Below are 26,743 nucleotides of genomic sequence, written 5' to 3'. Positions count from 1 at the left end.
CTTCAAGGGAGTTAAGCAAATCTGGCCCAAGGTCTCATCACTCAAACACTTTCTATGTTTTGTATGGAAATGGTATATACAGCTGCCGCAATCTTTGAAGAATGTGTTCCAAAAGAATACAAGTGATGCCAAACCAGATTTCTCAGCACTAGATTTGTTCATTCTGACAATGGAAGCAACATTGTCAAATTCAAGGCTGATCGAGGATACTTCAGAGTCCTATGTTTATCGTATTGAATCAACCTAATTATGCAGAACATTCTCATAACGTAAATGTAAATGTATAGGCATTTATATGGCGCACTACTTACCCGTAGGGTCCCAAGGCGCTTCGACCACTGCGAAACCCTTCCTGGCTTCCCTGAGAGATGGTCCCTTAATGGGTATCTCCAGGGTGAGACCAGGCATCCCCGGCGGTCTGGTGGGGCCGTTAGTGAAGATGAGGCGAGCTAATGCCCAGATTTGCCGAGTGTGATCGCTGATCAGAGTGGGCTCCGAGGTGAGAGAATTATCGAGTCCGCTGACCCTGGTCCAGAAACCTGCCGCGCCGGGAATCGAACCCTGGTCCCGGGCCGTCCTTTGCTCTCGGGTCTGCCCCCTCTAACCAGTGAGCCACACTACTTCACTGTAACCCGAACAAGTAGTTAACAACATACTGATCAATTGTTGCAGGATTAGCCATTTGAGCAGAGAAGCAACTGAGGGTGATTCAGCATGCTAATAGAGTACCAATAAAGTCCTCATGCGGAGGTCCCAACCTGTTGGACCTCTTCCTTCTACATGCCGCAATACATTTTGAGAAGTACAGGTCTATCAATGATCAGCTGCTAAGGGCGGGGTTGAGCAGCCAGGTATTGAGTGCTTTCTCGAATTCTAGAATAGAGATGAGGTCCGTAGGATAAGGGGAAGATCAAAACAGGATTTTGTTGCGAGAAGGAGAAGGAGAAGTGGTGTGTGCAAGGGATAGGGAAGTGAGGCAAAGGTGTCTGGAGGGATGGTGGATGTTCAGGCTACGGTTGATGCATGCTTGTCCTTGATTGTGCAGGGCCTTGTAGATGTGAATCAGCATCTTGCATTGACATATTTTCTAAATGTGGAACCAGTGGACCTTTCTGAAGTGTGTGTGGTGTGCGTCTACTTGGAGAGGTTGAGGGAGAGTTTGGCCACTGAGTTCGGTATGAATTGTGGTCTCTGTGAAGCTGCGTATTGCATGATTTTTGGCAATTCAGCGTTCTCCGTGGAGCGGGAAATTACCCAAATTCCGCTTGCAGAACAGAATTTACCACCCATTCAATGTATTCCTGTAGTCCAGCAGGCTGGTGACTAGGGCTTGAGTGAATGTTTGTTTGGTGTTCATGGAGAGTCATTTGAAGATCTTACGGTGCATGTGAAGAGTGAGAAAGCAAGAGGAAGACACTTTGTTGATCTTGTTTTTCATGGTTAGCTCACTGGCTAGGATGATGCCAAGGCTGCTTGCATGGTATGTCAAAGAGGGTGCGTGTCCAAGTTCAGAAGGCCATGAGGAGTTATTCCATGGACAGCTGGTTTTCCCAAAGATCAGGACTTCTATTTTTTCTGTGTTGAGTTTTAGGCAGTTGTTTTCACCAGCCTCTTACGCCTGCCTTTTTATGGGTTGGTTTGAGAGGGGGCACGCCTGGAGCCGTCGCGCCTCCCCCTGGACCGATTATATTGTGTACTGGGGGAGATATATAGATGACATCATATGCCTATGGTCGGGAACCAGTGAACAGCTGGAACAATATTTCACTTTCCTAAATTGTAATGAGTACAATGTAAGATTTACAATGGAACACAATAGGGACAGTATCAATTTCCTGGATATCCATTTCTATGTTAAGGACAATATCATTGAAAGCACACTGTTTAGAAAAGAAATGGCGTGTAATAGTGTGCTGCACGCCAGCAGTTCACATTCCCCATCAGTGATAAATAATATCCCCTATGGAGAAATGACTAGGATCCGAAGAAATTGTAGCCAAGAGGAGGCTTACCTTCAAAACCTCATGGATTGTGAGCAAAGGTTCCTTAGGAGAGGTTATTCCCCGAAAGTTGTGTCTAGAGCTGTCACAAAAGCCTCAGGAGAAACAATACACTCAAGGACAGATGAAGTAATGACTCTAGCAGGACAGCTCACAGACCGGTGGCCCTGGTCACTCAGTATAACACCAATAGTGAAAAAGTGAGAGGCATTCTAAAAAAAGAACTGGGGCCTTTTATTGGAAGTACCAGGTTTGAAAAAGAGTATTAATACTACCCCTACTCTGACTTTCCGCAGGGGTAGGACCCTGCGTGACACACTGTGCCCTAGTTATATACATGATAACCCCATACTTCTATCTGGTTACCTGCTAAACCAAAAGGCTTTTTTGTTTGTGGCTCGTGTAACATGTGCCCATTTGGTCATAACAAAATTACCAATTTTTGTTACAATACAAAGAAGAGACATGATATCCAGCCATTTATAAACTGCAAAACAACCCACTTAGTCTATATACTTGGCTGCCAATGTGGTATTATCTACGTTGGCAGCAAGATACATCCCTTAAAGATACATCTCCAAGAACATCGCAGGGCACTTATAAACAACGACAGTCACTACCCCCTCTGTTCCCACTATAATGAAGTCCATCCCAATGACAGGAACCTATGGTTCCATGGTATAGAACACATTCCATGTGGTGATCGAGGGGGCAATCAGGAACTATTGGTATGCCAGAAAGAGGCCAAATGGATTTGTCGCCTACAGGCTACCTTAAAGGGACACACTACAGATAGGGAGCTCCATCACTTCCTTTGAGCCTACAGTGCACAGTAGCAATGTATTGGTTTATATAGGTGTGAATCAGGATTGACTTGAGACTCTCGATGTATGTACCAGCGGTCTATATACTCAGTCATCTTAGAATATCATTTGTTATTCACACCTCAAACTCAAATGTCCAAAATTAATTATAACAGCTAGTCGCAAACATACTTATTTACACACTGCTCACAAATGGTGCTAATGAATTATGATTGATAATCGAAAATGTATTTAACATTACTTTGTGCTAACTGCAACTGTCATTGTGTGCAATTATCTAATAATGATTTGCAGTTAATATAGGTACATATCGGTGGGACAAGAAATAGATCGCTTGCATGTTCCAAAAAAAATTGAAATTGAAATATTATTTTATCTTGCTATAACGCATATTAGGTAATGAGTAATGTTTGGTGCACCATGAACTCTCCCTTTCATACCTGGTGTCTATGTTATTTGCTTATACTTTGTTCTTGTCTTTCTTATCTCATTTTCTTTTTATTACACAAAGGAACCACGGACACACTTTATCTACATAGGCTAAGATGGCCGCCTTTGTTGCTCCGTCTAAAGGTATTTTGAATAGCGATGTCTCTCGTTTATTTCCACCACTCCTCCTACGTGCATTCTCTTTGATCAGCGGCATAATATTATGTCCCTTTTCTATGTTCGCTGCTCTCCCCTTTGGGCGTGCCGGTAATTGAAACATAACGCGGGAAATGGCCTTTAAATATGAGGATTAAGCTTTCAGTCTTTCGCATCCTGCTTCAAACCCACGTTACCGTGCCGGGAGACCGCTATCCCTTATTGGGGTAAGTTACAGCGTAGCTGTATAGAGCAATGGTTATCCAGTTTTGTGGGTTCTTGCGACCAGCTCTTTTGTTGCTGGTCCGTATATTTATCCACACAGGGCAGCTCCGTTTCACCTCAGTGCCCCAATTTCAATCCAACTCTTCAATGTGGTCAGTTTTTGGGGATCAGTACATATTGGCATGTATAATCTTCTAACAAGAATACCCATGTCATTTCTAGATGCATTGTTTTTTGATTTACATAAATTTTTATCTACACAGTGTAGCTCCGTTTAGCCAAAACGCCTCACTTTTAAATCTTACTCCTTATCGGCGAGTATAACCTTTTAACAAGAATATCCAAGTCATTTCAAGATGCATTATTTTTTTGTTTCCATTTTATTTTTATCTACATAGTGCAGCTCCGTTTTGCCTAATTGCCCCACTTCAAATCTTACTCTTTAATGGGTCCGGGTATTGGGGATTAGTAAATACTGTAATGTCTCAACCTCTAAACAGAATAGTAATGTTATTTCAAGATACATCATGCTCTTGTTTATTTTACACTCCCTGTGCACAGCGTTAGTTTTCAAGCTGCGTGGCATTTTCCTTTTGTTTACTTAACACTCTCCGTGCACAGCGACATCATTGAAGCTACATGGCCCTCCTTTTCTTATGTGTTAATTGGTTATTACTAGCCTGGGGGCTTGTGTTCCACACAGTCATCTCCTACAAGTATCTGTCCTAGTGAGTCTGGGCGATTACCCGTTTCCGATAATATCCTCCAAACGGGGCACCATTGACGGTGACTAACCACGACTCGATAAGGTATTGCCTTATTGTGGTATTGGGTTCCCAAGGCCTACATGCTCCGAAGATAACCCACCTACATCGAAAGAACTGTTGGCACGGAAACTGAAAAATTCAAAGAACAAGTTTATTAAGACCCCATGGGGTGGTGGTACATTCCTACAGCACCCTTCGGTAATGCAAGAAGTATCACACCGAACATCGGTGTGACTTGCTCTTTTATACAATTTGCAGGTAATAAAACAATGGGCAGTACAAAGTTACAAAGCGTTATGTACATATATGGTCATCTTTGGAACACAGCCAGCTCATTGGAGGGGTTACAACTCCGCTGGTCAGTTTAGGCGGCACATACCAGAGGGGTGACTGGTCAGTGGGGACTGCGCATGTACGGGCTTGACCAGTACTAATAATAGCCTGTTGCTGGGCAAACTCAAGTGGTCAATGGCACGGACAACGGACTAAAGGCCATGCTGGCCATGAGGCCGCTCATGATCTAAGATGGCCGCCGTAACACACAAAATGGCGTTTCCGATTATGGCCAAGTTAAACGGGGAAACGTGTAGCACAGCTAAGCGCTAACTCGGCCATCACCAAATTACGACAGACGACCCTTTTAGCGTTTAGCTGAAGCTACCTCATAGTGAACATAATCAGGGTGTTCATCTTCAATATCGATCAACATTATTTGGGTTACTTCTTTATGAAGCATCATTTTATCGTGAGCAAGAGCTCGTCTTGATGGTATACAAGCCGATAGGCACATAGAACACAAAGCAGGGCCACATTGAATGCATAAGCATACACCAAACAGTATCCCCACAATGATACATAGAATTGTTAGCAATTTCCAACCCCAAGTGGTAAGCATTGACCAGAACCACCCTGAAAGAGTCTAAGTTCCATTATCTGGGTGTATTTCAGCAGCTATCTTATGCAGTTTCGAAATGGCATCAAAAACAGATGGTGAATTGTCAGGTACATAGACACAACAGCTGCTTCCGATGATTCTACATGCCCCCCCACGGTCAGCTAGAACTACATCTAGAACCATTCGGTTCTGGAGCGTGACGATCCTAGAAATCTGAAGTTCCTCAGTAATATTCCCCAGTGCGATAGCAGTATCATTTGCTACAGCCTCAACTACACGGGTCAGTCGTCGTATCTTTCGACTATTCAAAGCAGCCCCAACAAAGGAAAACAGTCCCAAATTGAAATCCACATACTGTTGCAAAGCAGTGTCCGTCTGGTCAATGTCATCCAGAACGACAGCACGTTTAACACGATTCAGCAAGAAATCATGATACAAAATATAATCATTATGATACATTGGTGGGGCAATAAATACAGGAGGCAGTACAAAAGATACATAGCAAGTACCTAACCATCCCAACGGGAGCTGATGATAACCCTTCGTTCCACAAATAAAATACGTATTTCGAGATGCTACAAACGATATGCCATTCGGGCTGTCAAACGTGATTGTAGTATTGCATTCGCTTTTCCCAACCGAGATCGTACCTTTATTGCGTATACACAAATCAGCTTTGGTGGCAATAACATTTATAACATATGAGCTGGAAACATTAATGTTACGTTGGTTGCTGTAAACACGTGGGGCAGATACATTATCGGGGCGATACTCCTCCCATTCAAATCGAGTACCCTCAGCTCGTGGATACCCATCCCGGTCATGATAACATACTTTATTCAAACGGAAAAGCACCCCCCCCTTTTGTTGGCCATCTCAAAGTGAAGAGAAGAGTGTACCAGGCATTGCAGGATCCATTATGTGAGAACGGGAGTGGAATGAGTGGAGTGCCCCCTTTCTTCTGGTGCCCGGGCAACATCCCACACACCCAGCAATTAGACGTATTTGTCATGTTATGTGTATGATGCAGGATTTGAATAAAGCTATTGTTCAAATAAGTCTGTCGGTGCCGTTCTTCATGGTAAGGCAAGGTGAAATGAAAATGTTCAGATGGAGCCGGGGCAGTCGGCAGCAAATGTTCACGTGCAGGCACCACAAGTTCAACTACCCAGGCTATTACTGCTATCACCACAATCGTTAGGGCAAAGAGGATGGCACCAAGTATTCTTTTGTCCCGTGATGCAGAAGACGCCATAGTTCAGTTATTGTTCAAAGTCTTAAAAGTTCAGAAAGTTCACAAGTTCTCAAATGTACATATGTGTGTATTACACCTAAAAAGGAAAAATATGGTGCTGAGCTCCGAGGTAGCCGTTGTTTTCTTCTCCGGGGTCAAGACGGGTGTCGCTACTCTTGGCAGAACTGATCCCCCCCCTTGAGATTTCCGGCTTCCGTTTCACAAACCCCAGAGCAGTAACCAACCAGTCTCGAAAACCAAAAAAACTCTTCCTATCGTGGCCGCAGATTGTAGCGCTCTCGTCCAGAAACAGTGTGGTCCGGGAAGGCTCCCTCAGCCTCGGCCGATGTCACAGCTGGGCTCTTTTCTTTCTCCAAAATCTCTTGGAAGTCGGTCAACACCGCAGAATTCACCAGATCAGGAGAGACACGACGACAGTGTGTTGAATGTATCCACCGCTTCCTATTGGTCACTCGTACAGCTGTTCGAGTTGCTAGGAGGACCTGCTCGGGGCCTCTCCACCTCGGTTCCAAGCTGTTCGCCCTCTCAAACGACCGGATCATGACGTGGTCACCAGGGCGAAGATCATGGCCTTCTCCGGTTGAGTTGTCAGGGAGCGCTTCTCGAACCTGTTGATGAATGGAAAGCAAATCATTTGTTAATCGTGCCAAATAATCGTTCATCATTATACAGGGCACATCATGTATCAATCGCGGCTTAGGCACCCCCCAAATATTCATAGGCCTTCCAAACACCACTTCATATGGTGTGAGGCCTGTCCGAGAGTGGGGCACTGATCTGAGAGAGAGCAATGCTAGCGGTAAGGCATCCGGCCATTTCAATGACGTGGACGCCACGATCTTAGCCAGTTTTAGTTTCAACGTGGCATTATACCGCTCGACAAGACCTGCCGACTGAGGGTGGAACACAGCATGAAACTTCTGCTGGATCCCTAGCCCCTTCAGCACATACTCCACAATTTTCCCGACAAAATGAGGCCCATTATCGCTCCATAAAAATTTGCAAACTACAAAGCGAGGAAAATACTCCTTGAGCAACACCTTAGCTGTTGTTAAAGCTGCATTATCTTTCGTGGGGAAGGCCTCAACCCATTTGCTAAAAGCGCACACCACCACTAAGACATACTTAAGGTTATTGCAGCGTTCAAGCTGGATGTAATCCATTTGAAGTACCTCGAATGGTGCAGAAGGTGGAACGAACCCTCCTTTCGGAGTATGGGTCCCCTTAGCAGGATTGTGCTGCAAACATATCAGACAGGTCTGCACTACTCTCTTGGCAGTATTAGCAATCTCGGGATGCTCCCAAACTCGTGTTAACAATCGAGTGATTGCAAGAGCCCCCACGTGCGCCAACCCATGTGTCATCTGGACCATCGCTTGTAAGTAAGCTGCAGGCAATTTCCATTTCTCCATGTCCTTGCTTCTCCAACACCCTTCATCATCTAGCACCCCATCAGTTACCCATGCCGCAAGTTCTGATTCAGTAGCTGATTTCTGAATGTCTAATATTTCCGCTCTAGCATCATTCCATCGCTCTGCTTGGGATTTTGTCACGTAAATGGGGGAGTCAGTTCGAGAAATAGCCGTTTGTCTCGCTATGCTGTCCGCAAAGGCATTTCCCTGACCCACTTCATCGGTGATCTTTTTATGGGCGCTACATTTTATTATCGCTACTTTCTTTGGACAAAGCAACGCATTTAGGAGATCACGCACCAATTCTCCGTGCATAATGTGTACTCCATGAGAAGTTAAAAACCCACGCTCTCTCCAGAGTAGACCGAAGTCATGTGCTACTCCGAAGGCGTACCGGCTGTCTGTGTATATGTTCACACATAGGCCAGCACTCAGTTCGCAGGCTCTTGTCAAGGCTATCAGCTCTGCTGCTTGAGCCGATTTCTGTGGTATTCTAGCTGTTTCTACCACTGTCTTAAGTGTCGTGATTGCATAGGCTGCGGAAGTCGTGCCATCTGGCAGCCTCAAACATGATCCGTCAACCCACAGTTCCCCATCCACATCTGGAAGTGGCATATCCTGTAAGTCAACCCGACCCTTTGTCTGTTCCTCGGTCAGGAAAACACAATCATGATGTTTTTCTTCCTGACCCTCCTCGACCGGATAGGGCAATAAAGTGGCAGGGTTCAGAGTAGCACATCTTTTTAGTGTGATATGTGGCGCCAACAGTGTAAGCTCATATCCTGTTAATCGTGCACTCGTGAGATATTGGGTCTTTGTTTGATTTAGCAGGGCATCTACTGCGTGGAGAACTAACACCAACAATTTGTGCGATAACACTATGCCCTCACTCTGCCGTATCGCTACTGCTGTTGCTGCAACTGCTTGAAAACACCCAGGTAACCCTCGCGCTACAGGATCAAGAATAGCAGAAAAATATGCACATGGCCTCTGCTTGTCCCCGTGTGTCTGCACTAGCACTGATAACGAGCACCCATCTTTCTCGTGTACGTACAATGTGAAAATCTTCGTATAATCTGGTGTACCTAATATGGGTGCAGAACAAAGGGCTTGTCTCAGTTGGTCAAAAGCATTTTGGCATTCATCTGTCCATTCAAGGGGCATTGGTGTAGTTTTGGACAATAACGCTAACAAAGGCTTTATAATGTGCGAAAACCCCATGATCCACTGCCTACAAAAGGACGTTAACCCTATGAAGGCGCGTACCTCTCTCTGTGCGGGGGGACTGGTGTATCTAAAATTGCCTGAATTCGATCTGATGTTAATGCACGCCCCTCCTTAGACAAAAGATGACCGAGGTTGGTCACCTTGGGTCTACAGTATTGTAGCTTTTTCTTAGAAACCTTGTGAATATTCTGTGCCAGAAAAGAAAGCAGCGCAATCGTACTCTCCTCACATTGCGTGTAAGAGTCTGCAGCAAGCAGAAGGTCATCCACATATTGGATTAGAACAACCCCCGATTGCAACTCAAAGGAATCAAGCTGTCTTTTCAAAGCCTGGCTGTAGATACTCGGGCTCTCAGTGTAACCTTGAGGAACACGACAAAATCTATACGATTTATTATTTAACGTGAAGCCAAACAGATATCTGCTATCGGGAAGGACAGGGATGGAAAAGAAAGCGTTTTTCAAATCAATTACACTAAAGGTCGTTGCCATTGGCTGGTACCAGTGTGAGCAAGGTCGTAATGTCGGACACCACCGGGTATTGGGGAATGACAATTTTGTTGATTTCTCTCAAGTCAATAATAAAGCGATAGACTTTGTTGTCAGTATCTCTCTTAAGGATCGGAAGAATAGGGCTGTTGCAGACATTATAAGGAACCTCTTCCACCACTCCTGCAGTTATCAAATCTTGAACAATGTGAGTCAGGGCAATTTCACCTTCCCTTGAAATCTTATATTGTGGCACCCGTGGCAGAGAGGCCCCCTCCTTCACAGTTATGTGAATAGGTGGAATACGCATCTCCCCCACATCCGTATCTGAGGTCGCCCATAACGTGTGTGGGAGAGAGGCCAAAGCTGGAATGTCTAGTATGGTATAAAACCTATGCGGGTCAGGGTAATTGTCATTCAGGATAACCCGCACTCCTTCAGGAGCGCACCGTATCGTTGCTCGAAAATATTTAAGCAAATCAATGCCCAGGATATTATCTGGTGTATAGGGCGATAACAAAAATTGACCAAAACTAAAAAATTTGTCAAGACAGAGTGCAAGGGGTTTGGACAATGGGCTAGGGGAGGGTGTACCATCGAACCCTACACATGTTATCATTTCGCCAGACAGGGGAGCCCTCAGAACCAATTTCTTTGACAAAGCGCTACGAGTAGCTCCGGTGTCGACTAGGAATTGATCAGTAGAACCCAAAATGCCCGCTGTTACGTATGGACCTTCCTGATCTACCGGCACTTCAATTGGTTCCGTACCCCATCCTACGCAGTCCTATACATGCACATAATCCTCATGCTCCACATTCTCACCCTCTGATATCTGATATTGGTTTCGTCTATCAAAAGTATTTCGTTCATCCTGGCCACGGCCCCTCTGCTCAGCCCTTCCACGATCACCTCCGCCACCTCTCACCCCCGTATAACCGCCCCGCGACCTACCACCTCCTCGACCACGCTGGCTACGTTGTTCACGAAGTACCGGACAATCCTCAGCCCAATGCCCAAACTCTTTACAATAAGCACATTGATCCTCCGCTATATCCGTACGACCATACGACGTATTTCCTCCACCTCGTCTACCTCTTTCATTCCCTCTACCCTGTGTTCCACGAACCAGTGCCAACATCACCTTCGTTTTCAATTCTTTCGCTTTTTTATCAACACTTTCTTTAGCCTCCAACTCCTGCCGCTCATAATACTGAGCCATAGTCAACAAAGACGCAGGGGTCGCCGTGGCCCAGGAACTTTCACTCGATTTCAATCGCTTTGCAATCTCCGGCAGGAGATTAGCCACATACTTATCTACAAACAAATGCCGACCTGTATCGTCTGTTAAAGATTGACCACTGTAATCGTGAAACGCCTCTTCGAAGCGTGTAAAGAAATCTGAAACCGTTTCATCTGGCTTTTGTTTACACGAAGCTAACATGGTCCAATCGATCTTTTTAGAAGGTACGAGCATTTTTAATTTAATCAAAATAGCCGCTGGGAGGTCTAGAATCAACTGGCAAGGCTTACATGCCGGTTTCCTTTTTAAATCAGCTTCATTTATCTCTTTCCATGTACCCCCAAGTATTGTTTCATCATTATTTTTACGAATTTGTCTCCACATGTCAGGCGGAAGAATTAACCCAAAAAACAGATCTATGTCAACAAGAGTCATCACACAAGACGAAATAGCCCCTTCCACCCCTTCATAGAACGCTGCCGGATTTTTACGAAGGTCAGGTAAAGAATTTTTCAACGCCATAACATCCGCTCTATTCCAAGGCGTATACACCCAGTTATATATAAAGTACCCCTTCGCATCCTTTGACATTTTATCATCATCTGTACCTTCCCCCTTTGGTGGAACATACAAAGGCGCGGCTTCACGCATAGGCATACCATGCATTGCAGAACTCTTATCTGATCCCCGGAGAGAACACTCCTTAGATTGCCCATCAAATTCCGGCCCGGACTCCTTATTCTTTTTCCGCTCGTCCCGCAATTTGGCAGTCTCATCTCGCAGGTGGATCAGTTGCTTGCAAAGGGCATCGACATCTGCAAGAGCAAATATACCTTTATCCAGATTCTCACGATGAACTGACACAGCCTTAGGTTCTAACGTATCTGAAAATTGACGATATGCGGTAACAACTTCATCTGCCAAAGTAACCAAAAAATACAGTAATTCTTGGTCTGTCCAAGTACTCCTTTCAGCAACAACTTCAGACTGAGAAACATACTTCGTATTCACTTTACGAGCCCAACTACGCAAATGTGCGGATCTCTCCGCAGAAAACCTGAGACCAGATACACCCTTCTTTCCCGGCTTATCCTGTCCGTCCTCGTCCGATTCTGCAGTTGGAGCCGTAGGCGAAACGTACGGAGGCGGTGATCGATCTAGCAATGAAAAATCATCAATTTCATTATGAAGGACAGGATAAAGCGGTCGACGAATAGGGAATTGACCAGTCGTTTGCAATTTACGTTCCCGTTCCTCCCTCTCTTTCTTTTCCTGAGCCTCTTTTTCCTCAAGCTGTAAAGCCTTATCTCGAGCAGCCTTGCGCTGCTCTTTATCCGCCAAGGCAACTTCACGCTTCATTCGCTCACGCACCGCTTTCTCCCACATTCGTACACAATCAAACATGTTCTGTCTAGACCTTCGTTGAAACAAACATTGCTCCACAAACTGTACTTTACTTAAATCGAACGACCCATGTAGAGGCCATTGCAATTCAGGATCCGATTTGGTATACTTATTCCATAATTTACTGTACATTATAGGTGGAAGGCCAAATTTTATATACATTTCCCTATTTGGTGTTCCTTCTGGGGGAGCCGGCTGTGCTTCCGCTAACCTAATTGTGGTACCATTGCCAAGACAGCACATCCCTCGGAGTGTGCTTAAAACAGGCATGTTCAAAAGGTATCACGAAAGCGTGATACCGTAAAAAATGGCACTTACAGTACTTCACACAAACGTGCCGCTCAAAGGAAAAAAACAAAATTAGAGAAACATCTCTACATGCCTGCCTATGTGAAGTGCACTACACATATAGATATGTATTCAAAGTTCACAAATTCACAAATGTTAGCTAACTCCAATCAAAGTCATAGGTCATAGGACTTCGGCAAGCGTCCAAGGACTACCTTACCGATCACAAATCATAGAACTTCAGTAAGCGTCCGTAGACTACCTTACCGATCACAAATCTTACCCAAAAGCCTCAAAGGTCCAGTTTCCAACTGCCAAGGTCTTGTAATCGAATCAGCCAAACGGCACTTTATCCAGCAACACGGACAATCGAGGACTCAGTCGGAGACCGGCGCCACCTGGAAGGTCAGATCGGAAGGAAAGGAAAAAACACTGTGGGTGCCAAGACTCGGGTCACTCAGTGGCAGCGCCCGTCCATGGCGAGTGTCCAGACCTTCGTCACGACATCTCCTTCGGGCATCCGAGTCGCCGATGAGTCCCATTAGAGTCGCCAATTTGTGGTATTGGGTTCCCAAGGCCTACATGCTCCGAAGATAACCCACTTACATCGAAAAAACTGTTGGCACGGAAACTGAAAAATTCAAAGAACAAGTTTATTAAGACCCCTTGGGGTGGTGGTACATTCCTACAGCACCCTTCGGTAATGCAAGAAGTATCACACCGAACATCGGTGTGACTTGCTCTTTTATACAATTTGCAGGTAATAAAACAATGAGCAGTACAAAGTTACAAAGCGTTATGTAAATATATGGTCATCTTTGGAACACAGCCAGCTCATTGGAGGGGTTACAACTCCGCTGGTCAGTTTAGGCGGCACATACCAGAGGGGTGACTGGTCAGTGGGGACTGCGCATATACGGGCTTGACCAGTACTAATAATAGCCTGTTGCTGGGCAAATTCAAGTGGTCAATGGCACGGACAACGGACTAAAGGCCATGCTGGCCACGAGGCCGCTCATGATCTAAGATGGCCGCCGTAACACACAAAATGGCGTTTCCGATTATAGCCAAGTTAAACGGGGAAACGTGTAGCACAGCTAAGCGCTAACTCGGCCATCGCCAAATTACGACATTATTATGTATATCAACCTCTTATTAACATTCTGCTATAGATTGGCATTGCTTTCCTTTACCATATGTTATTGAATACATACTTCTTTCCCTATATACATCTTTCCACACAGGAGATTAGTATGTCCAGGGGGCCGTTGTCTTGATTTCCGACATGGTCCAAGAGCACACATCGCACCAATTACTGAGGAGTACTACACATGTGTTGAGCGTCATCCTGCATAGAAACCATCATTAGCTGTATCACAGAGACAAGGTAAGATCCTGTGGACACCTTGTGCCTTATACCCCTTCTTTTTCTCTCAATTTTCAAATAAATGTAGTAGCCTACAGACAGGATCACGCACTTTGTGTGGGCCAATTAGACCCCTTTGGACCCCTTATTTATTTTATTTGTGGTCTCAAGGTGTCTGCAATAAATATGACTATCCTAATATAATAAAATAAGTAAGAACTGTCTTCTTATATTGTACACTTTGCTCTTAGATTTCTGTACCTATCAGTATTCATTTCCATCAACGGCGGCAGGCCACACCTCTCTTCTTTTGGAACCAGGCATATTGAGCAGCTGTACCCAGTATATTATTTGGTAAGTGCTCCTTTGCTTTTGGGTTGTTGGGATACAGCGCAATCATTAATGCTGATATCCCCCACTTATCGTTAATTCATCTCAACAAATAACTTATTATTAGATTTATTTTGGTGCACACCATATTTATACTTTTGGAGCGCCCCATATTTTTCTGTGTACCTGTTCTTTAACTTTCATGTGATTATCATCTAGTGAGTTGGCCCTTTTTTCAAGACAAGATATGGAGTAAGCTTTGTTGGGCTTGTTACTCTATTTTCAGTTAGGCAGTGCATGTTCCGTTTCAATAGAAATGTTTGTGGATTGACTTACTTTTTGCTGTTTCTCTTCCTGTGATTTGCAGGGCGGGGATGATATTTTTCTTAGCTCCAGGCTGGTTATTTCCACTTCGTTTTACTTTTTACACATCAAACTTTTGTAATTCTCATTATTAATTATCATGTTTTGTCTCCACCACATATTATTTGTTTTTCTGCATACTAATGTAATTCCTCTTCCCTCGGGTTCTTGTTGGTCCATAGGATTTTCCGTTACCTGCTACGGTGCCTGCTTCATACTACGCCTATCCTCTGTACTTCACTTGTTCCTTACGATTCTAAATCAACAACACAGACTTAGGTGAGCATTTGTAGACTAAGAGTTGTTTATGGGCAGTTGTTCATTTAGGTACAAATGGATTTACTTTGTCACGGATAGATACACTAGAAGGCCACACTTTTGTAGGCATAATAGACGTATAAAGTCTCATTCTGTCTTTGTTATATCAAGATGTCAACTTTATACCAGTATGACATGTGTTATAATGTCTTGTTATTCATATTTTTATTCTTATCTTTGTTTTTCCTGCATATTTCCTCTCTCTTCTCCCTCTCTTCAATCCCAATGTTCTTTTAGATCGTTTACTTGGGCTTATTAGAAGTCTCAATGTCACTTTATAATGATATACATACTAGGATCAACTGTTTTCAACTAAGTTTCATGTGTTTGGTAAGGAAGGTTTGATAATCACATATGAACTGCAATATGTGTTATCAGTTTTAAGGCCCACCAGAAAAATTGCTGAGATCTGTTCACATTATGTGTGCTATTATCAATCCCAATTTTCAATATGCAGATTTTGTCGTGTCTTCCATCTTGAATTGATGTTTTAAAGTTATGATGGGTAAATGTTTAGTACATTAGGTGTTATTTATGATAAATGTAAGTAATTCATATTATGTCATGTTTGTTTTCAGCCCTGACGAAGTTACAACACGTAACGAAACGCGTTGGCTGTGTATGTCCTTTTTTGTATAATTACACAAATAAAGAAGAGAAAATTCAAGACTACAAGTACCTGCGTATTTCCTTTGAGTGCGCCTTCCATTCTGTTTCTATGCCTGATATGCACCTGTAGAAGTTGGCCCTCTTGGTGGAGTGGTATTTTGAGTGAGAGGATGAACTTGGTGTCATCTGCATAGGATATTATGTCCATTCTGTATGTTCTGAACATGTTGGTCAAGGGGGTCATGTAGATGTTGAACAGAGTTGGGCTGATGGATGAGCATTGAGGAACGCCCCTTTTGAAGCTTTTGGGTTCTGATGTGAAAGGAGGTAGGCAGATTCTCTTGGCTCTACCTCTGAGGATGAGTCAATCCATTTTAGGGTGTCTTGTTGGACTCCAATATAATGAAACATCTTCATACGTGTGTGTTGGGATACAGTGCTGAATGCTGCAGAATGATTGTGAGGGATCAGGGTGGTTTCAGTGCTGTGGTTAGTGCAGAATATGGATTAGGAGTGGTACAGAACATTGTTGATCTCCATGTGTTTTGTGAGATGGTGGTTAATGCCCTTTTTAACCCCTTGAACTTACGTGGAATTCCCCGAGGTGCAGCCGAATTCCCCGGGCCGTCCGGCACACACACCCACTGTGACGTCGGACGGTTGGGGGCCATCCAACAAATGGAAAGGGTTAAGTATTTTGTTAAGAAAGGAGAGCAGTGAGATGGGACAAGTTCTTGAGTTTGCTGTGGTTGGTGGAAGAATACGTGAAATGGAGTTTCAACTTCTGCATGTTTCTTTACTTCATGAAAGGTGGGCCTGGCTATGGATGAATTGAAAATGGCAGTGACATCACTGCTGATCGTCCTTCAGGCATTTGTATCCCTCGTATAACCAATTCTCTAACTTTTAAATATTTCTCTAAACAGGTGCTGTCGAAGGGAAAACTTTGATTCAAATATGTTTGCCCCCTTACATCTATTATACTGTACCAATCTGTGACTACTTCACTGAGATCATTTTTGCCTCACCGAATGATAAATCCATTGAAGAGTTAGAGAAACGGCTGAAGAACAAACCTGATGCTATGGACTTGAGTGATATACAGAAACAGAGCAAATGGTAAGGCATAAGGATTCTACTGATTAATAAGATTGTCCTACTTAATTTTCCTGCTCAAAGTCTTGTTGTAGATCCCTTCTAAAGAATGTGAATGTTTGCAGAATGCAGTACACATGCCAGGATAGAGTTTAAGGGAATGTGTAGAGTTAAAGCTGAACGTGAGCCCTATTAAACTTCATCATCTCATCTTCTATTCCCTGCCAATAACACCACCCCCACTGCTTCACAAATATAAGTTCTGTACATGCAGTGCTTTCTGTTCTATCAGGCAAGCGTGTCTCATACAAGTATGCAATGATATACAGACTGAAAGGCATGCATATGATCTTCAGTGCCTTATTTTACCATACTTACACAACTCCTAAATGTAGATGTTGGAACATATCATCAAAAGTGCCCCAAGTGCACAACATACAAGTGTGTATGCTATCTGTATTACCAAAGGGTCCATAGATGTTTGCACAGCCCTTTCTGAAATACAGACTGTGCTGCTGTATATATAGCACCATCACAATCCTAAGGGGGCATTATCTTGCATGCATGGGGATGTGGGCCCACTGATCAGGAAACACATTGCCTCTGCCCCTGTGCCATTTCAGAGTGCAGTAGTAAAAGAGATGTCATGAGGCAAAGTGACTGTGTTCCACAAAGAGGTGGGATGCACGCCCGAGCCCCTACAGAGAGACTCATTGTAGGAAGAAGAGGGATTTGTGTGAAATTGGTTTGTTGGTTGAATGAGGTGTTAGCCCTGATCAAGCGGAAATCCCTAATAACCTGGCTTTTCAATCAATATGATCAAGGACTGCTATTATATTCACCACCTTTCTCGTTACCTTTTTCCCGGGCAGTGCCAAGACACCTTCAGGTAATCGGGCTCTCTACAAACCATAATAACGTACCATAACATAACAGCAAGCAACAGCCACATTCTCTTGCAGAGTGAATCACAACAAAAAAATTGTAAATTAAGATATGCCTATCCCTGGCTAGCGTGGCACAAAAAGGAGGTAGGCTTAACTTAGAGGCAATTGGGAAAGTATTAACAATAAAACACCAAACTAATTTTGAAAAATGTTATACATTTTAATAAATTATTTGATGGCAAATCAACAAACATCAAATCAGTTGAAAAAAATTAATGAATTCTTAAAGTTTAAGGTTCAAAATAGCACTTTAAAGATAAATGTGTCAACCATTGTCATCCAGGTTCCCTTATTACCACAACCAGGGGTCCAGAATGTATGGAAACCTCTAGTGGGTTCAGGACTCACTCTGGCTGGGTCCAGGTCCAGGATCAGGATGGGAGCCTGTTATGTCCCTTTGTCTCTGAACAGGAGGCTAGTAAACTAGCCCTTGAAGTCATAGCTGAACGTCCTTGGTGCAGTAGAGATTCATGGCTCAACAGCAGGGCTGGCCTCTGAGAGCTTGAGGCAAGCTCCAGGCAGCAAAGGGATCCTTCCAGGTATAGCAGCAGTCTGGCAGAGTGCACAGCAGGTCACAGTAGCAGTGAGTCCTTTCACTGATCCAGTAGTGAACAGAAGAGTGGGTCTAAGGGTCCTATATTTATATCTTGGTGCCCTGCTCCTAGAAGGTCGGAACAGTTCTAGAAAGGTTCTTTGAATTTCTTGGACTTTCCAGGCTCCACTGCCCTGGCTACAAATGGCTGGAGTGACAATACAGGGCCAATAGGCCTATTGTGAGAAGACAGGGCAGAGCCTATTCAGATGCAAGTGAGGCTGTGCTTAGCTTCACCCCATCAAGCCAGTTAAAGGCCCATTGAGGTTCAGCTAATCACACTATTGTGTGGCTATCTGAAGGAAATTCACAAAGTCCTAACTGTCAGTTAAATCAAGGCTAGGGGTAGGAAAATGGAAACTTTCTAAATTTGGCATTTCTGCTGCACTCTGACATCTGTTTCACTTTTAAGTGCAGCTCTTTGAGACTCAGTTCATGAGCCCACAACAGTCCTCCAGAACCAGTTGTTTCTCCTTCAGAACTAGGGTTCTCTCTTCTTTCTCCCCTGCTTCTCGTGCATCCAGTTCCAGTTGAACCATTTGCAGCTGGCATTCCCCTTCTGCTCTCCTTTCCCCCTAGTATTTAGTGGGCATGACTCTCAGGCTGCAGACCTCCCCTCAGGCTTCAAGGGCTATCTGGTATTCCAGCTTTGGGTCACTCTTAGGGATCTTTAGTCCCCTCTCCTTGCACAGAGTCCTCAGTCCATATATGCTGTAGCTCTCAATAGTATTGATATGCAATGCCATCTTGGCAGACAATAGTCACAGACACCAAAGAATTTGAGGTAGGAATCACATTTGGAAAAAGGAAAAAAAAGGGCCAATCAAGGACAATTTAAAAAAGATGTCAAAATATTGTATCTGAAATGTATGTCTAACACAAATCACTGTAGGCACCGTACAGATACGAGTCATGATCCCACCGCTTACCAGGAAATTGACCAGAGATCAGAGTATTGCACCCTTTGAGATAAAGATGATAAATTATATTGAAAGGGACTCAGGTATACAACTTATTAAGTTCTACAAGAGTGAATGTTTGCATGATCAAGTTATATTTCTTTTATTGTATCTCGGTTTTTACATATGGAACCCCTGATGAAGGCGGAGGATTGACTCCAAGAACCACCGAAGCGCCAGAAGGGGACATTTTCTGCACAAAAAACGTCCTGAGAGGCTTTTTTCTCTTTCTATTTATGCTGGACAGAACACATGGAACAAGGGGAAAACAAGGAACAATACCGATATTCATCCTTGTTAAGCTGCTCCCTTGGAAAAGCAGCATTTTGGAGCATTCCAGGTTTACCTTTTCTTGTAAATCTGGGAATGCATCAAAAACCATGGATGTTGCATGGGAACACTCAAGCAACGTCCATGGAAACACCTCCCTTGCGTGGAGTAACGCCAATCAGCAATGTGCACCGTGCTACGGTACTCAAGATGGATTGGTTTTAGGACAGAATAATGCTGGGAAGCACTCCACATGCCTTCACCACACATCTTTTACTGCTCATTGTTTTAGGTGGCATGTGCTTTTACAATGCATGCCTTCCCACACATTGTTTAGACCCCCAACACCTCTGAACGTACCTGAAATAGATGGTAAAGGTGGCCTTGTGTGGCTTAGTACATCTCATTTTTCATTTGTGTTGCTCTTGCGCCACAATGTGTGGTGCAAAAGTCATGAATATGAACCTAAGTTGTCATAGTAGGGCTGAGTGAGCCTACTTCACCTAGGAGAGCAGCCTCCCCCCGAGCGATCACATCTACCTGGAAATGTGCTGCATATGGAAAAGTATGCCTGGTGAAGTAGGCTGGCAGTGATGATGATATTGATTTGTATTGCACATGTAACAGAATCATTAAAAGCAGACCCTTAAAAGAAATAAAAACATAAAACATATTTACAATAAAAATATTTTAAAATTACATGATTAAATGTATAAACAGATAATACCAGGGTTTAATTAAAATGGAGATTGGGACGGTGGTTGACACAGAATTTCAAAAAGCAAGCAATAGATTTAGCATATAATTCATTGTCCAAAAATTGCAGAGCTAAGAAGGCGGAACGAAAGGCTCGAATCCCCATTATTCTTAGTATTGGTATAATCCAATGTCCACGCGGGATTTCATCAAAACTACAAAACAGCAATATGTGAATTGAAGATTGTAGGGAAGTAGAATCGCACAAACAGAATGATAGGTTCCTTGACCAATCAACCGGTGAAAAATATCTAATCTGAATCGAGTCAGCAAAAATGTTTCAAACTGATTCAAGTTTTATAGTAGATAAGGTTGGATGGAAAAGGTGGTTTGAACCGCTAGCACATGCTGGACTGACCTTTTCCCTATATCTTAAGTGAGTCGTAGCTCACCTAAATGGAGGAGACACCATTTTTTAACTCCTTTCTTGGCACTTCAGAGATAGTAAGTGGATGAGTAAAGTACCTCAAGAGATCTAAATCATCAAAAAAGGACTTTACGTAAGCTAACCATCTTATCTTTTGCATATTGTCAAGTGCAATACTTTCCTTGACGAGACTACGCGTTAACTCACACTGTTCAGTGGTCTACATACGCTGCCATACCATTATTGGTTGAATTTTTAAAATGTCTGAAATATGATCCAACCCTAATTCTAGGTGGCATCCGTATGGCATTGTGCTTTGGGGGACTGACTTAAGTATGATATGGCCATGATGTTATTGATTGTCGAACAGCCTTTGCGGAACCTGTTCCTTGAGAGGGTATGATTTCATTATCTTCAACCCATCTGTTCTATCAACAGGGTTTGCATAGGCTTTCACTTCGATGTCTAGAAGGGCAATTAAGCTGTAGTTTTTTTGGTTCTGTATTATTGCCCTTCTTGTATATGGGTTTTAAGATTGACCTGCACCACAAGCCTGGCACCTTGGACTGTAGTCGGCTGACAGTGGAGTTTATTCAATCCTTAAGTAAAGGAAGTTTTACCCAGAGAAAAGGCAGCATTGGTTTGTGTGTAGATCAATGTTCCCTCTAATTTTTTTCCTCTGTAGGCGGCAGTGGAGGGTCTCTGTGCGCTGCAACCATGGCTATGTTCGCCAGGAACCAAAACGCGTGTGTCTGCGGCGCCAAATGGCATTCAAAAAGTTTCCTTTAAAAAGTGAAAAGATGGTGCATTTTCACACATACAGCACCACAATAAGGGTCTTAAGAGCAGTTTGCAAATTGGATAAGCACACCATGACATGAATTGGTTACACTGGCAAGTATACTTCAAGTTTAGAAAAGCACAAGACTTCAATGGTGGTACCATCATAAGATTTTAATAAATATTCTTAACTGGAGCACAGTTCATTGGGTGGAGAAATGTCCCCGTGCTCTCTCTGCCCAGTCTTTCCTTCTGTACCCCTCGCTGCCCCGTGTCTCTCTGCCCGTTCTGCCTTCTGTTCTAAGCTGCCCCTATATTTCTGTATTCTGTATTTTGCCTCTGTGCCATTCGTTTTTTGTGCCCATCTGCCTTCTATGCCACTCGTTTTTCCTCGTTTTTGTGCCCCTTTTGCCTTCTGTTCCACTTGTTTTTCCATCATTTTTTGTGCCTTTCTGCCCTCTGTTCCACTCGTTTTCCCTTGTTTTTTGTGCCTTTCTGCCCTCTGTTCCACTTCATTTTCCCCTCGTTTTTTGTGCACTTCTGCCCTCTGTTCCAATCATTTTTGTGCCGTTCTGCCCTCTGTTCCACTTCTTTTTCCCCTCGTTTTTTGTGCTCTTCTGCCCTCTGTTCCACTCATTACTTGTGCCTTTGTGCCCTCTGTTACAATCGGTTTTTGTGCCCTTCTGCCCTCTGTTCAACTCGTTTTTTGTGCCTGTCTGCCCTCTGTTCCACTTGTTTTGTGCCCTTCTGCCCTCTGTTCCACTCATTTTTTGTGCCTTTCTGCCCTATGTCCCACTCGTTTTTTTGTGCCTTTCTGCCCTCTTGCCTTCTGTTCTGCTCATTTCCCCAGCCGCTGTGACCCTTTGTTTAGGTATCGCTGTTAATCAGAGCCCCTTCACGGGCTCCGATTAACAGCAATACTTAGACAAAAGGCCACAGTCTGCCCCGCGCTTTACTAATAAAAACGTAGAGACAGTTTCCAAACACAGCGCGTACTTTAGCACACGCTGTGTTTGGAAACTGACTACCAGCTGCACAGCAGACATAGAACAGCCAGGGGGCATGGGCCTGTCTCACCCTCCTGCATGAGAGCCCTGGCTGGCACCAGCCAAGGGTGATAGGGGCCCACATGGGCTCAGGCCACACAGCAGACATAGAAAAGCCAGAGGGCATGGTTCACCCTCTCACCCTCCTGCAGAAGAGTCCTGGCTGGCACTAGCCAAGAGTGCCAGGGGCATGGTTCACCCTCTCACCCTTCTGCAGAAGAGTCCTGGCTGGCAACAGCCAAGGGTTCAAGGGGCCCACGTGGGCCCACACAGACATAGAACAGATCAGCCCCAGAGGTTGGAGCAGAAATGTGAACTCCTCGACAAGCCTTCATACATCTCTTCTCTGTGGCTTCGGATGTTTACCTCTGGTTGACAAGAAAATCTCACTTCAATTAGAAAAGGAAAATGCTTCCAGAGTGCGTTCTCCTTCCTCCTGAGGACAGATGCCTTGTGCCTGCCGAGGAAGGTGCATAAGTATCAAACAATAGCAGAAGCCGAAAGCATGGGTGTCTGTGGTACACGGTGCTTGCATGAGTGTCTGTGGTACATGGTGCATGCTTAAGTGTCTGTGGTACGCAGCGCATGGATGAGTGTCTGTGGTACACGGTGCATGAATTGGTGTCTGTGGCATGCGGTGCATTCGTAGGTATCTGAGGTACACAGTGCATGCTTGAGTGTCTGTGGTACTGCTACTCACTAATAAAGGAATAACCTTTAGGCATATCTTAAGGTAATCTTATGCACCTAGGACCTCTTAGCAGGAGCTAATTTTGGTTGGAAGCACAATCTAAATTACGAAACAATAACTCTTGGAAAGCCCCCATACAAGTTATCTAAAAGCAAGGCACGAATAGTAAGTATTTTAACTTTACCTCCAGAGAAGGGCTTCTCCGCTGCCATGTGCTGTGACAAGTCCAGGGCTTTTATTCAGTGTACGAGCTGGCAATGCAATCAGGAGACTACCTACTCTACTTCCTAATTTGTATTTTTCTTTAGCTTCCTGACTGAGCGAAGCAGTCCGACACTTTTTTAGACACACCCTCATCCAGTAGGCCCATCTGCATGTTCCCTTCTAGCCCTGGTCAAGAAGACTTATCCATGCCCCTGTTCCTCCTCCATGGGTTCCAAACCTTCCATTTTTTTGAGCATCCCCTTTCTGTATTTACCGGTTTCTCTGCCATCATGCACCAGTCCATGTCCTTTGCCCAGTCCTTCGCCCAGGCTTGAATGTCCGTGCTTGGCACTCTCACCCCCCTAACTTCACCTCACATACGGAGTATCAGCATATTGACGGTATTCTCTACTTTTGTCCCTGTTGCTCTGTAGAAGCCCTGTCCAACTGGAACGGCGTAGGGCTGGATTCTCTCATAAGCCCACATGGTGTGTAGGAACTCTGTGTGACGCATCCCCTGCTGCACACACTGAAGCCTGCCCTACCCATGTTATAGATGAAAACCCTGTTGTCGTATGCCCTGTGCAGCAATTGCAGCTGCGCCAGATGTAACTCTGGCCTTATCGCTATCACCCTCTTGGCCTGGAGCACCTCCTCCCACTCCCCATCCTCAAGTGTGTCCACATCTTTTTCCCAAGCAGTCCTTAGTGTGGACATTCCCTCCAGCGAATTAGACATTATTTTTCAATGTATTAGGGAGAGGGCTTTCTTAGCCAATGGTTCCCTTAGTAGCCTACCCTCCAGGGTTGAGGATTCTTTGATTGTGTTGTCACTAGTGGTGTGTGCTGTCAGTGCTTCTCTTACTTTCAGGTAGAGGAACAGCAAGTCCAATATTTGAGATCATCCATCTTCTGGTTGGAACTTAAGGAACCTTGAAGGCATGTGCTGATTCCACTATACTTCCTTTGGTTCATAGCCATATTCACAGCCAGTAGGACACCTGCTCTTGTCTGTCAGAGAGTTCAGTCTCTATCTTTACCTGCGCTCACGCAGTACCATTATTACTATGTAATTTGTTTTTATTACTAATTAAGTAGCGTGTTCGTTTTCTTTGTACTTGCTTTTGAAGGTTCTACCATTCAGTCGCAAGCTGTTGAAACCAGTTTGCTTTCATTTTGCACGACTGTGTCTAGGGAAGTTTGTAAGAGTGGCATGCTGTCAATGGGGAAAAGATAAGGCGATGGCAGGCTTAAGGAGGCTGGGCTGGTGACAGTTCTGAGATAGGTACAGTTTGACCTAGGAACTTTTAGGAGAGTTACAGTATTTCCTGGTCACACCTTTGAAATACAACTTCAGCACAGACTGGCCTCGCCCAGTAATGCTGGGAAGTGCCTATTTTCACCCTTGCTTGAGGCATAGTTATTGTGCGTCATATTGTGTGACTCTGTAGTGGTAGCCACGCAAGTCTGTAATTATTGCAGATTCTCTGATCTTCTTTGCACAATGCCTAGGTTTGCAGGTAACCCTAACAATATTCTAAGAACCACAGTCCAAACATATTCAGCGAGTACGAGAAACTTAAGTGCCTTGGAAGCCAAGGACTGAGATGGCCTCGACCCGGGCTAGGAAAGTCCAAGGCGGATATGTTCAGGACGATTATCCTGAGTTACAGCAGGCCAGACAAGAACAGTGCAGCATGCAGAATGCAGTCCTGCCAAGCGTCACGCAACACGTGTGACGCCCACGCATTTCGGTGCTGTGATCCGCATCACTGCACTGAAATGAAATGTCACGCATTTTGCCAACGGTGCCTGTCACTGTGCCCGGTAAACAGACATAATATCGAGTCCAAAATATCGATTGGACAAAATATCGAGTAAAAAATATGGACTGGACAAAATATAGACTAGACAAAATATAGACAACAAAAATATCGACTAATATCGACTAGAATAGCCAAAATATCGAATCAAAAATATAGACTAGACATAATATAGACTAGAAAAAATATAGACAACAAAAATATCGAAAATAAGGTAAGTTATTAATATTTAATAATATGTGAGTAATATAAATCTGTAGTGGGTTGTGGGTTTATAGGGGAATAGGGTGGGAAGTAATTTAATTATAATTAATTAATTATGTAAATTTAATCTAATTGTTAATTAAATAATAATTGGTAAATAATTAAAATATAATAGTTAATTAATTAAAAATTATTAATTGATAAATAATTAATTTTTAGTAATTTATTTTCTGTAGCGGGTTGTGTGTTTATAGGGGAATAGGGTGGGAAGTAATTTAAGTATAATTAATTAATTACGTAAATTTAATCTAATTGTTTTTTTTTTTTTTAATATTTGTATTAAGATGTTTTGCAATTATATATACAGGGCACGACAATATTAATGAAAGAAAGAAAAATAAGTGCATGACATTAAGTAAAAACAACCAATGAAACATCATCAACAGGCGAGATAGAGAAAGCAACATCCAGTTAAAGCAAAGGAGTAAGGTAGAAGTAGTGTGGCTCACTGGTTAGAGGCGGCAGACCTGAGAGCAGAGGACGGCCCGGGACCAGGGTTCGATTCCCGGCGCGGCAGGTTTCTGGACCAGGGTCAGCGGACTCGATAATTCTCTCGCCTCGGTGCCCACTCTGATCAGCGATCACACTCGGCAACTCTGGGCATAAGCTTGCCTCATCTTCACTAACGGCCCCGCCGGGGATGCCTGGTCTCACCCTGGAGATACCCATTAAGGGACCATCTCTCAGGGAAGCCAGGAAGGGTTTTGCAGCGGTCGAAGCGCCTTGGGACCCTCCAGGTAAGTAGTGCGCTATATAAATGCCTATACATTTACATACATTTACAATTTGATCCAAAATGTTATTCCAGATTGTATAACCTGAGTGTAATCAAACAGAATTATCCTTTCCTAATCTTTCCTTACAGTCAAATAAATGTATCCGATTATAACAAACATACCCATTTATATCTCATATATGAACCTCATTTAAACAAATTTCAGACAAACCTCAATTTTAAACTCTTGAATCATCTTTCCACCGCGTTATAGGATCCCATATTATCTTGCCCAGCTTCCTTCCCCTTTTTCCCTTCCTTGCATAAATCTCTTTCTCCACATTGTATGTTGTTAATAGCTTAGCCAGCCATTTATGGAAGGTAGGTGGTATAGGGTCAATCCATGCAGAGGCTATACATAATCTCATAACAGATATTGCAACAAATAAAAATTCCCTCCCACAAAATGGTCGTGCGTCCTCAACATTGACTCCTAATAATATAGTTCCGGGAGTTAACACAATTTCAGTTCCTAAAATATTGTTTATGAAGCGTTCGATGTCTTTTTTTAGTAAGTCTAGATGAGGACATGTAGCAAATACGTGTTGTATATCGGCATCCAAGCTTCCACACCTA

The 26,743-nt window shown here is 43.7% G+C and overlaps 1 protein-coding gene across 1 annotated transcript in view; it reads left to right on the top strand.

The window, feature by feature from the left end:
• The first annotated feature begins 5,372 nt into the window (after positions 1–5,372).
• The window catches only part of LOC147718292 (nicotinamide N-methyltransferase-like), a 43,416-nt gene continuing 22,045 nt past the window's right edge, over positions 5,373–26,743 (top strand). The window contains exons 1-2 of the mRNA XM_086967183.1: positions 5,373–5,403; positions 16,526–16,718. Of these exons, the coding sequence (XP_086823309.1) occupies positions 5,373–5,403; positions 16,526–16,718 (224 nt within the window). The remainder of the gene's footprint in view (positions 5,404–16,525; positions 16,719–26,743) is intronic.

Source organism: Lissotriton vulgaris, chromosome 4_1, assembly GCF_964263255.1.
Source record: "Lissotriton vulgaris chromosome 4_1, aLisVul1.2, whole genome shotgun sequence".
Taxonomy (NCBI): domain Eukaryota; kingdom Metazoa; phylum Chordata; class Amphibia; order Caudata; family Salamandridae; genus Lissotriton; species Lissotriton vulgaris.
Note: the sequence above shows the minus strand (reverse complement) of the source record. Positions and strands in the feature narration are given on the sequence as shown.